We start from the raw sequence: 13564 nt of genomic DNA on the forward strand, positions 1-13564 counted from the left end.
TTTGTAATTTGTCTTGAACAGAATAAATGTCCAGATTATATTCAATAATTTATGAATTATTTACAAGTCACTTAACGTAAGTTTATTGGCCACTGCAGACTTTACTTGAGTTCACATTGAGTTTGACAAATAAGGCTTTAAGTCACATTTAGTCGGAAAAGTAAGACTTGAACTCAATTCAGTTTGACAAATAAGAATTTAAGTCACATTTAGTTTGAAAAATAAGACTTGAACAAACATTCAGTTTGAGAAATAAAACTTTAAGACATATTTCTTTTGAAAAATAAGACTTTAAGTTACATTTCCTTTGAAAAATAAGACTTTTAACTCAAATTCAGTTTGACAAATAAGACTTGAACTCACATCTAGTTTGACAAATAAGACTTGAGCTACTTGAACTGACATTTAGTCTGACAGAATGAGGACTTGAACTCACATTGGTACAGAATTCACCGCCGGTCAAAACCCACCTGAGATAACCATTAGGAAAGAGGACAGTTCCTGCGGGCTTTCGTCTTCGTAGCAACTTGCTGTTGATTGCTGTTGATTACATTGCTAGGCAACGCCAGCAATCGATGATGATGATGATGATGAAGAAGAAGAAGGACATCTGAAGAGGCGAAAGACTTTCAGTGTTTAATGAAGTGTTTGTATGGGGGTGGGGGAGAAGGTGTATTACGTAATGGGTGATGTCTATTCAAGAACGACCTTGCTCGGGCTAGTCTGTGTACGTGTGAGGAGTACGCGACCATTCACTCCCCTCCCCTACCTCTTCCACTCGCTAATTCCCCCTTCCTTCCTTCCTCCTCCTCTTTCCCCTCCCCCTACGAAGGGAATCGATAACCCTGTCGATGCAGCCTTTTGCAAACGGTGAAAGGGAAGGCGTGTGCAGTGCCACATATCGACAATCTTCTTCTCTGGCACTCCCTCCCTGGCACCGAATCCATTAATGAAAAGGTGCTGCTTTCTGTCTAAAACACTTTCTTGCAAGAAAAGTGGTTGTTGCATGGAACGTTGCCTGAGGTATTGTCAATTTATGTATTGCAAGTTTTGCCTGGGTTTGCGTGACGACGTGCATGCAATTGCACGTACAAACAAACACACACACATCTGCCAACCTCTACAGAAATAAAACAGATGTTTTAGAAAAAGGGTTTATAAGCATGACGTCAGTGACTTTGGCACCAGAACGCCAAGGCATTTAAATGGTTTATTATCAACTCTGGTCAGCTCGATGACATAATATCGAGCTGGGAGTGAAATATGTCTTCAGAAACACATTTTGTCAACAGATTCGTCGACTTTCTTTAGTTACTGACTATATTGAAAAACTTACACTTGACAACCTGACACACTAAGAATTGATCCCTCAATGTCTGAGTAATGTTTTCTTGACTGTATTGTAATATAATTACAATACTTCAATGGTTATGCATTCTGATTATCGTTGCCATAGTAATACAATGCAAATGTATTGTGGTTATCATTGTTATGATAATGCAATATCTGTTGTGGTATAACCAATACAGCTAGTTTTTTTGTACTTCAATTAATAAGTGTCCATAATATGAAAACAATGTTTAAGCGTATTGCAATTATTATTGTCATATAATACAATATTGATGTATTGTAATCGTTATTGTCATAATACTACAATGTATATTCATTGTAATTTTCATTGTAAATTTGTTTCTTAGTCTTTTGCAAAACTTGTGTGTGTGTGTGTGTGTGTGTAGAGAGAGAGAGAGAGAGAGAGAGAGAGAGAGAGAGAGCTTGACGTATGAACTCACTGTTAATACTACCAGTAAACACAGTATTGGAAGTAACGAGAGAGAGAGAGAGAGAGAGAGAGAGAGAGAGAGAGAGAGAGAGAGAGAGAGAGAGGTCTGACGTAAGCATGACCTAATCCGATATCAAATATTTGACCTGACATTACTCATGCCATCGATAACACATATCTGCCACTTTATTTATTATTTATTTTTTGCATACGTAGACAATATGATTCAAAATAGCACGTGTATTCGAGTGTTATATACCTTTATACATTCTTTAAAATTAAATTTATTTTTGAATTAATTTTTGGATATATTTAGCTTGTAGTAAATGCATTTAGTTGATATTTTTTATTTCCTTTTTAGTAAATGGTATAAAGACACTTTCTTTTGAATATATTTCTTAATTTTTTATATTTATTTAGCTTGTTATAAATACATTTAGTTGATATTTATATTTTATTGCCAATAGTATGTAATAAAAAATTTTTCATGTTAATATATTTCTTATTTAAAATAATTTTTGGATATATTTAGCTTGGTATAAATACATATAGTTGATATTTTAAATTTCCTTTTAGTGAATGGTATGTATACATTTACTTTTGAATATATTTCTTTTTAAGGCATTTTTAGATATATTTAATTTGGTATGAATACATTTAGTTGCTATTTTATAGTTTATTTTGATAAATGTTTTAAAATAAACTTTAAATTGTAATTTATTTCGCCTATTTTGTATACATTTTTAAAGCCAACTTGGTAGACTGCGCCTGTTGTCAAGGTTTAGACATTCCTATCACTAATTATCGGTGTTGTGTCTAATGCTATAATCAAGAAAATTAAACAATGAAAGGTCATTTTCGTGCTGATTTTAGACAGTTTTTTAGACAAGCTGGGGTGTGAGGACTATTGTTAGTTTTAGACAGGATGTATAGGACAACTATTAGTTTTAGACAGGATTTATAGGACAACTATAAGTTTTTGACAGGAATTATATGACAGTTATTAGTTTTACACAATTTATAAGACAACTGTTAGTTTTAGACAAGATTTATAGGACAACTGTTATTTTTAGACAGTATTTATAGGACAACTGTTAGTTTCAGACAGGAATTTATAGGACAAATATTTAATTTTTGACTGGATTTATAGGACGACTATTTAGTTTTAGACAGTTTTTATAGGAAAATTGTTAATTAGACGGGCTTTACTGGAAAACTCCTAGTTTTAGACAGTATTTACAGGACAACTATTAGTTTTAGACAGTATTTATAGGACAAATGTTAGTTTTAGACAGTATTTATAGGACAAATGTTAGTTTTAGACAGGATTTACAGGAAAGCTGTTAGTTTTAGACAGTATTTATAGTACAACTGTTAGTTTTAGACAGGGATTGTAGGACAACTATTATTTTTAGACAGGAATTATAGGACAATTGTTTAATTTTAGACAGGATTATAAGACAGCTATTTAATTTTATACAGGATCTATAAGACATCTATTAATTTTAGAAAGGATTGATATGACAGCTATTCAATTTTAAACAGTATTTTTAAGACAACTATTAATTTTAGACAGTATTTATGAGAAAACTGTTAGTTTTAGACAGAATTTATAGGAAAACTCCTAGTTTTAGACAGTATTTATAGGACACCTGTTACTTTAGACAATTAATAAGAAAACTGTTAATTTTAGACAGTGTTTATAGGACAACTGTAAGTTTTAGACAGTTTATAAGAAAACTGTTGGCTTTAGACAGTATTTATGAGAAATCTTAGTTTTAGACAGTATTTATAGAACAACTATCAGTTTTAGAGAAGAATTGTTGATCATATAATAAAAAATAGACTGTTGGCCTTAGACAGTATTTTTAGAAATATCTTAGTTTTAGACAGTATTTATAGAACAACTATCAGTTTTAGAGAAGAATTGTTGATCATATAGTTAAAAATAGATCATATTTCCATCTACGCTTAATATCTCTATATTTTTTTTATGTTAATGCAACTAATTTTCTCCTCTCGCAGATTTTTACAATGTCGAAGATGCACTCCATGCCATGGGTAGTCGTTTTCAGCCTGTGGGCGCTGGGCGTATCCTCGCTCTACACGGGCGCCGTGGAGCATTCGCCTCCTCCTACAGGTATAGGTCATGCCCCTCTGAGGTCACCAATCATTTAGTGAACCCCTACACCAACCCCCCCCCCCCCCCCCTTGAGTGAATTCAGCATTCTCACCAAAAGACCAGACCTTGAAATATACCGAACAATTCAAAACATTTGCAAGTCATTAGGCAATATAGGATTAGTGACTATGTGAAATTCAAGGTCATGTTGACCTTGAAGCAGTGGCGTTATTTTCTGCTTTCAGCTTTCATCTTTTCTTCTTTTTCCCTTACTCGGGGAGTAAACCTACTATTTTATATCAGACAACAGCAGGTGTTTGATAACACAATGCTGAGTTTTCTCCAGTTCAGGAAGGGTTAGGAAGCCATAACCCACCAGATAACATCATACTTTTTCTCAGTGAGTTAGAGATTGTGGGGGGAGATTCTCTCTCTCTCTCTCTCTTTCTTAGCATACAGAACACACAGGAACTTTCAAAACTGCTCAAATGCCTTAGACTGTTCAATATCTTAGAAAATAATTTATTCTCTCTCTCTCTCTCTCTCTCTCTCTCTCTTGTAGCCTACAGAGTACACAGGCACTTACAGAACATTCAACTCTAAAGCCTATAGGTGTTCAGTACTCTGTATAATGATTATATGGTTGATCTTTGTCAGCTTTCTCATATTATAATATTTTTAATTCTGACCAAGAATATGGTTAAGTGTGGCATAAGCCCTTCCTAGGCACTATTCTTAATCAAGGTTTTCCTCTATTTGTAATTTTCATATTACATTTTTTATATATTACTTTTTAACTTACTTTTTAATGGTAATACGTCTATAACTGTTATATATCTCTAGTCTCATCTCACAGAGAGCTGTTCTGGCATTTAATTCTGAATTTTTTTCAAATGATTTTCAAATAAATATTCACGATTCTGTGAATCATTCTTCAGGAATACGGTTCACAAAGACTCTAAGATTCTGTGATTCATATCTGCACAGAATCTCTGATCAAAGCCATTGTATCCCCATAAACTTAGGAGAATCTATACAGTACAGATTTCTCATGGGTCAGCTGTCCTTAACCTGAGCTATAGTAGTAGAGTCTCAGTGCTTCAATTCCGTCATTTTAGTGAGTGTAGTCTCTGAACTGAAGCCAGGTGCTGTTACCCTAACGGTCGTCCATGGCTTAAAATGACCTACTAGGGTCACGCGTCTTGTGAACCATACAGGCACTATAAGTCTAGAACCAATGTCTAGCTATTAAAAGGTTCAGATGGAAGGCCACTAGTAGCTACTGCTGTCATATTTTCTGGAAAAAAGGATGGTAGATTTGGGATTTTGACGTACTAAAATATTCAATTAAAGGTATGTATATGTATACATGGTCATGAGTACATAACCATGCATACAATACCGAAAAACGGAGTCACTTTTAAGTAAAAAAACAAACAGCTGGACTGTATGCTCTAAATGTCCAGGTTAATTTCGAAAGTGTACCTTTTTTTTTAATTAGGATATAAATACCTCCTTCGGCAAGATGGGAAATCGTGTCAACGCCGCTAATTATAGGAAGGTCTCGAACTTTCGTAACTAGACTTATGATATAGTGGCCCATGCCAATGGCCTGTGCTGATGTAGGTATTTAGAATTTAACAGAAATATTTCATTTACAGTTTAAAAACCTATCTGCAAAATGAACCATTTCATATTATATTGAAAAATAGTGTCTGGAAGTATCTGTTTCTTAATAAATACTAGCATAAAATGGAATAATTTTAAATATTTCTTGTGTTTTTTCAATGAAAACTTACAAAAACCAGCACAACCTAACCACAGGTGTTATGCACGTGTGCATCTGTTAGTCAATGCGAAGCACATGTGTTCATCTGAATGAAATTGAAGCACAGGTGTGTATACACGTGCTCCTGGGAAGTCCACTAACACTATTATCTTACGTCATTCAACTGGCTTTGTCAAAGTGCAGTCCATTCAGTTTTTCTCTTTATCTCCACAGAACTATTCGATAAGTTATCGTAATTCTTGAGTCAGAGCTTTATCTAGTTAGTTTGAGTACCGGGTTACTTTATTTTCTTTAATATTTAAGTTTTTTTTTCTTTTTTTTCTGTATTTTAGACCCAAGCAATTCATCAGAATCATAAAAAGTAAAGAATGTAACTTAACCCAGGACTTAAGAATGTGATAAAGTGACTTTGTTCACATTCTTTGCTCTTGAAGATTTTGAATAATTGTTTAAGTCTACGGTCAATGAAAATACAGAATTATCTTTGTGTTTGTTTGCGTGTCGACTACGTACGTTAGGTCTGAACTGAGTCTAAGTTTACTGAGTTAGTTAGGTCTAAGGTCCAATAAGTCTACAATTAACTAAAGTCTACTGCGTCTAAAGTTAACTTAGCTCGTTACGTCTAGGATCAACTGAGTCTAAGGTTTGAGTGTAAAACTAATTCAGGTTAAATGTGTCTCGAATTAACTAAGTCTTAAATTAACTGAGTCTAAACCAAGTCTAAAAACTGAGTCTAGAAATGAACTGAATCCTGAGTCTAAAATCATCTTAAGTCACTTAGGTCTAAGGTCAGCCGAGTCTAAAATGAACCAAGAAACTAGAAACTAACTTAAGGTCAGCTGAGTCTAAAATAAGTATATATTATAAGTTAAGTGTAAAATGAACTTGAGTCTAACCACCCTTCCCTACCCCTCCTACAGACAACGCCAGCGAATGGGAGACTTCTTCGTTGTCCTTCAACTCCAGGATGGTGGAGCAACCGTTGGAAGAAGAGACCAACGTCTCCTGCGGGGGCGGGGGCGGGAGAACACGGCCACAGCGACGGGATCCACCTGGCGTCCCTGAGGTGGCAGGAGGTGGGCGCCTACTTCACCGTCACCGCCTTCGTCTTCGTGGCCGGATTCACCAAGATTGGTGAGCCGTTGCAAAGTTGCTGGAGTTTGTTTTTGTTTGGAGGTAGGGGGAGGGGGGGAGTTTGGACTTGTTACTGTTAATGCTATTGTTATTAATGTTTGTCATTTGTAATTCTCTCTCTCTCTCTCTCTCTCTGCTCTCAAGATAACAGGCAATGATAAGAGAGGCTAGTACTATTACTACTACACTGCGAAACCTATACAATGGATGGTGCCATAGACTCACTATCTCTCTATCTCTCTTTGTCTCTCTCTCTTCGTATCAGAATCATCTCTCTCTCTCTGTCTCTCTCTCTTTGTCTCTCTCTCTTCGTATCAGAATCATCTCTCTCTCTCTCTCTCTCTCTCTCTCTCTCTCTCTCTCTCTCTCTCGTAGTAGCCATCTTGCTTGGTGAGACGTACCACGCGTGAAGTCACAATAATCAACAGATATCCACAAGTTTTAACATACGACTAGAATTTGAGAAATATCTAGAAGTGTTCGTGAACTATCGGTGATAAGATTAGTGTGAAAATAGTAGGATAAAACGTCTTCTAAGTTAGTTTATCAAGTGTAAAACTATAAATCAGAACAAGATGGCAGTAAGTTCCAACTGCGGGAAAAGGTGGCGTAATTTGGCGTGTCTAGCAGATTCGCAATATGATGAGGTAGCAGGAAGGGAACTGGCATTTCTCATCTATGAAATCAGCAACAGTCCAATAACCAAAAGATTACAAAAGCATTCATAGATATATTAGAAGGATATAATCCTTCCAAACTGGAACAAATCTCAATAAAAACATCTTGAAAATAATTGAAGAAGTTCCAAATGAAAATCCAAGTGGTCAAAGACTCATAAAGAAAATATACATAAACCAACATATTCCGACAAAGAAAATGAATAAGGTGAATCTTGTGAATATCCTAATTGATGCATTAGGAAAAAGAAATGCCAAAAGCATGCAAACTGTGTAAGGTTTGGTATAGCAGGGGTAGTCAATCCACAAACCTAATCAGAAAATGTGCTGCATGCAACATTCCGACCCATCCACAGTGTGCTGAGGTAATACAAGATTTGAGAAAAGATACAAGAATTTTTGTTCAACATGTCTATCATGGATAGACAATGTTATTAAATCAAGATTGAATGTACAAATAGTTGAGGATGAGAGAAGAAGGAGGAAGGAGGAAGAAGAAGAAGAAAAAGAAGAAGAGGAAAACGGAAAAGAGAAGAAGTGAAGAAGAGGAAACAAAAAGAAATGACAGAAAAAATAAGGAAAACAAAGAACAAGATAAAAGTATGGATGCAGAGATACTCATTGATACTACATATGAGGCAATAAAGCAGCATACCTACGAAGAAATAAATTACGATATGACAACAGAAAAGCAAATCCCGAAGAGGCTCTACCCAGATCTATACAATGACGGGAAAGAGGAAAAAATAGACAAGAAAGACAAAATCTGCAACCTTTTGAAAAGAGGAATTGCAGATTTGGAGAAAGATGTTACTACAAACATCCTAAGATATGTCAAACTATGAAATATATGGTAAATGTGCATACTTAGATGGATATGGGGATGATTGCAGAGATCTGCATCCAAAAATATGTAAAAACCTAAAAGAAGGAAAAGGATGTAAGTTCGACAAAAAAATGCAAATATATGCACCCTGTAGCCATGAATCATAATCAAATAAATAACCACCAAGTAATAAAATCCAAATAAGAAAGAAACAAATAAAGAGAGAAATCAAGAATATCAGGTAAAAGAGAAAAGCAACCACCTTAATGAGATATTGCAGACGGAGAAAAATTTGCAGATCAGACACAAAATTTAATAATTATGATGAAGGAAGATCAAATATTATGAAAAGTTGGATTTTTTTAATGTCAGAATTTCTGGAAAATGAAAAAAAGAAACAAAACATACCAGAAACAGGAAGAGACATGGGAAATCTTATTACTACCAGTATTAATGAAGAGAAAACACGCAAACCATCATAGTGATGAATGCGCAGGTTTAGTTACGAGTAACTCAAAAGAAAAATAGAGTAATTAGGAGAAAACTAACCCAAATGAAAAGAAAATAGATATGAATATAAGTGAAAACCTGGTATTCCCAAGAGACTGGGAATGAGATCAAATAAAAGGGTTCCAAACTTATAGATCAGATAGAAAAAAATAGGAATCAAGGGGGAACCGCAATATATGGGAAAAGACAAAAAAAACAAGGAAAAATATGAGAAATATAGTAACTCAGAATGTGAACTAATAGCGGTAGAATTTGAATCTGAAAAATTGATGAACATAGTAAATATATAGACTCCTAATACTAAAGAGTTTTGACTTAATAATTGAAAAATTGGATGATATATGTAGAAAATCACAATACTTGGACTATTCTCCTATCTGGTGACTTCAACTTTCCTTTCGTAGAATGGAAAGAACGAATAGGAGATTTTGTGTTTGGTACTTTATACATATAAAAAAAGAGATTAATAGTATTGCAGAAGATAAGAGGCAATTTGAAAAGCTATTAGATATGCTAACTAGAATACAACCTTCAACAAATCAAATCACCTGCCAACAAGAAAGGAAACAAAATAAAACTTTTTAGACCTAGATTTGTGAAACGAGATGAATTATGTTAAAGAAATATATTTATAATGCGAGTATTTCAGACCATAATGTCATAGAATTAACAGTTTCATTCAAAGCAGTGAAAAAATAGAGATAAGCAAGAAATGAAAAGTGGGAAGGATATGGAAAATACAACTTCTACAGTAAAAAATATAAAATGGTCAGGAAATTAATGAAGATTAAACAAGATTGGGATAACATTTCGTAAGTGATGACATACAAGGGTAAATACGGAGATATTATATAAAATATTAGGAGAAAATAGTGGAAAAAATATATACGAAGAAGAAAAGTAAACATCATTCTGCATACCAGAGACAGAAGGGGATCTTGTTCCGAAAATCAGAAAATGGAAAAAAAGGTCTTGCAAAAGAAAAAAATGCATGGAAAGTTATAGAACTAAAGTAAGATAGAAAATGCAGAACAAAAGATTTATACAATCAAAAGAAAAATGAAAAAACGGGACTTGGAAGAAAAAACCCTATTAAATATCAAGCCAAAACAAAACCCCCAAACTATTATACTCATAATGGCGAAGAAGATGAATAAAAGGAATAATAGAAATAGGCCCTAGTGAGAATTGAAGGGAGATTAACGAATGAAAAAAGGAAAATTTTGCAACATACTGGCAGAACGATATAAGAGAGAATTCACCCCTAGAAAGATTAATGAAGATAATGATATAGAAGTAATGGATGTAGTGAATATTTAGCTGACATAGATATTAATGAAGCTAATATTGTGCCAGGCTATTAATGAAATTAAAATGGAGCTGCTGCAGGGCCAGATGGAATTCCTGCTATTTTTTTTGTTAAAGAAAGTAGTTCATTCTATCGCAAAGCCACTTGCAATATTATTAAGACAAAGTGTAGATACAGGCAAGATATATGATGACACCAAATTAGCATATATTACCCCTACTTTCAAAAGTGGATCAAGACTAGAGGCAAGTAATTATAGGCCTGTGAGTCTAACATCACATATTATGAAAGTGTATGAAAGGGTAATGAAGAAAATATTATTGACATTTAATAAAAATAATTTGTTTAATAAAGGACAACATGGTTTCGTACCCGGAAAAAGTACACAAAGCCCACTGTTAGTCCACCGTGAAAACATATTCAAAAATATGAAAAGCGGAAATGAAACAGATGTGGTTTATTTAGACTTTGCAAAAGCTTTTGATAAAGTAGACCATAATATATTAGCGAAGAAAATTAGAAAACACAATATCGTGGATAAAGTAGGAAGATGGTTAAAAGAATTTTTACACAACAGAAAACAGATAGTTATTGCAAACGACGAGAATCGGATGAAGCCAAGGTAATATCCGGTGTGCCGCAAGGTACGGTGTTAGCTGCAATACTGTTTGTTATTATGATTGAAGACATAGACAATAATGTTTTAAGGATTCGGTAGTGAGTAGTTTCGCAGATGACACAAGAATAAGTAGAGAAATTACTTGTGATGAAGATAGGAACGCTCTACAAAGAGACCTTAACAAAGTATATGATTGGGCAGAGGTAAATAGGATGGTATTTAACTCTGATAAATTTGAATCAATAAATTATGGAGACAGAGAAAGAAAGCTATATGCATATAGGGACCTAATAATGAGACCATCACAAATAAGGAGCAGTTAAAGACCCTGGTGTGATGATGAATAGGAACATGTTATGCAATGATCAAATAGCAACTCTGTTGGCAAAATGTAAAGCAAAAATGGGAATGTTGTTAAGGCACTTCAAAACAAGAAAAGCTGAACACATGATTATGCTTTATAAAACATATGTTCGTAGTCCACTTGAATATTGCAATATGATATGGTACCCACACTATCAAAGGATATTGCACAAATAGAGAGTGTACAAAGGTCCTTTACAGCTAGAATAGAAGAAGTTAAGGACCTAGACTACTGGGAAAGACTACAATTCTTAAAATTATATAGTCTAGAAAGGAGAAGAGAACGCTACATGATATTCAGGGCATGGAAACAGATAGAAGGAATAGCAGAAAATATCATGGAACTAAAATATCAGAAAGAGCAAGCAGAGGTAGATTAATAGTGCCCAAAACTATACCAGAAAAATAAGGAAAGCACACAGGACATTAATCCACTACGCACCAGCATCGATAATGCAGCGTCTATTCAATGCGTTGCCAGCTCATCTGAGGAATATATCAGGAGTGAGCGTAGATGTGTTTAAGAATAAGCTCGACAAATATCTAAACTGCATCCCAGACCATCCAAGATTGGAAGATGCAAAATATACCGGGAAGATGTACTAGCAACTCTCTGGTAGACATTAGAGGTGCCTCACACTGAGGGACCTGGGGCAACCCGAACAAGATGTAAGGTCTGTTAAGGTAAGGTCTCTCCTCTCTCTCTCTCTCAAGATAACGTACGTTGAACCTCTTTATAGTGTAACCAGTTTGGTAGTACCATAAGTCTATAAATCCAGTTTTATTAGGAGTATCGTAAGTCTAGACTTTCTCTCTCTCTCTCTCTCTCTCTCTCTCTCTCTCTCTCTCTCTCTCTCTCTCTCTTGTTGTTAATATGTTGCAAGTATAATTATTATTTATTCGAAGTGAACTTATTGAAATTCTGTAATAAAAAAACAGCCATCAAGTTTGTGGAGTTCTCTCTGAAGCACAATAGTACTAATAGCAACAAGCCTTGTAAAACCAGTGAAAAGACACATTAATTCAGGCCTTATAACTAGTTCAACATATATTAAATCACTTTTACATTCCTACAGGCCTTTAAACTAGTTAAAAAATATATTAATGTCCTCTTGTATCGTTCCAGGTTTCCACCATTTGCACTGGTTATCGAATACCGTCCCGGAGTCGTGCGTATTGGTGATTCTCGGGGCGGCTCTAGGCCTACTGGTCTTCTTCACCGAGGAGTGAGTTCGGAGGGGGATAGGTCTAGTATATAATTCCAGGTTGAACTGATCTGGCCTATATAATTTTTTTTATCTTGACTAGTTTTGCTTTTTGTAGGGTCCTTTGAAGAAAGAGTATGTATACATGTATATATATATATATAATATATATATATATATATATATACACACATATATATGTGTATATATATACATACATATATATATATATATACAAATATATATATGATATATATATATATATATATATATATATATATATATATATATATATATATATACTATATACTATATACTAATAGATGCACATATGAATATATATATATCTATATATATATATATATATATATATATATATATATATATATACTATATATATATATATAAGCGAATACCACGGGAAATGATAGTCAGGAATCCAAGCGCTTTTGTCTTTATTCAGTAGCTCCTGACGATGTCTGAATAAAGACGAAAGCGCTTGGATTCCTGACTATCATTTCCCGTGGTATTCGCTTATTTATGAAGTCACGTGCATCTACTGTGATTTTTTAAGCATATATATATATATATATATATATATATATATATGTAATATATATCGTACATGATATTATAATATATATAGTATATATATCCCTTAATATTCTTTAGAACCTTGAATTTGATGTCAATGGCATACACAAATGATGATGATAATAATTGCTTATAATAGGGAAAAACTCTCTATCACGAGAGTATATATAATGTTCTAAAGGGTCCACAATAATACAAAGTGTTAAGAGTCCGTGTATAATTTTTAAGACTTTACAAAAAGCTTTCGAACCCTTCCCTGGATTCATTTTCATATCCAAATGAACGATTAGTTCACATGTACAGAGTAAATTTAAAAACAAGAGTCGTTGAAGATCGTTGACACCGTTCGTTAGCTCGTTAATGGGCCAGATGATGAAGAAAGAGGGCAGTTAACTCTAACTAGGTGATTTCCTCTCCCCTATCAATCCTTCTGGCTGCAATTCTGTTGGATCTCCGCAATGGTTGTTGCAACGTTGCAGGAAGTCCTTCATCCGAGGGCGTAGGTTGGGCACCGTAACCAGACTCCCCTGGGGCAGCGGTTACCTGGATAGGGAGAGGCAAGGCGGAAGCAGCATCAGGAGAGGGAAAAACAGAGCCTAACCTACAGTTAAATTCTTTTAAAAACATACTAGTAAT

The 13564-nt window shown here is 34.3% G+C and overlaps 1 protein-coding gene across 1 annotated transcript in view; it reads left to right on the forward strand.

Annotated features, from left to right (window-relative positions):
• Positions 1–5755: 5755 nt before the first annotated feature.
• LOC135220494 (Na(+)/H(+) exchanger beta-like) overlaps positions 5756–13564 on the forward strand; it is a 115438-nt gene continuing 107629 nt past the window's right edge. The window contains 3 exon segments of the mRNA XM_064257635.1: positions 5756–5797; positions 6612–6825; positions 12256–12355. Of these exon segments, the coding sequence (XP_064113705.1) occupies positions 5756–5797; positions 6612–6825; positions 12256–12355 (356 nt within the window).

Source organism: Macrobrachium nipponense, chromosome 20 (assembly GCF_015104395.2).
Source record: "Macrobrachium nipponense isolate FS-2020 chromosome 20, ASM1510439v2, whole genome shotgun sequence".
NCBI classification, from domain to species: Eukaryota; Metazoa; Arthropoda; class Malacostraca; order Decapoda; family Palaemonidae; genus Macrobrachium; species Macrobrachium nipponense.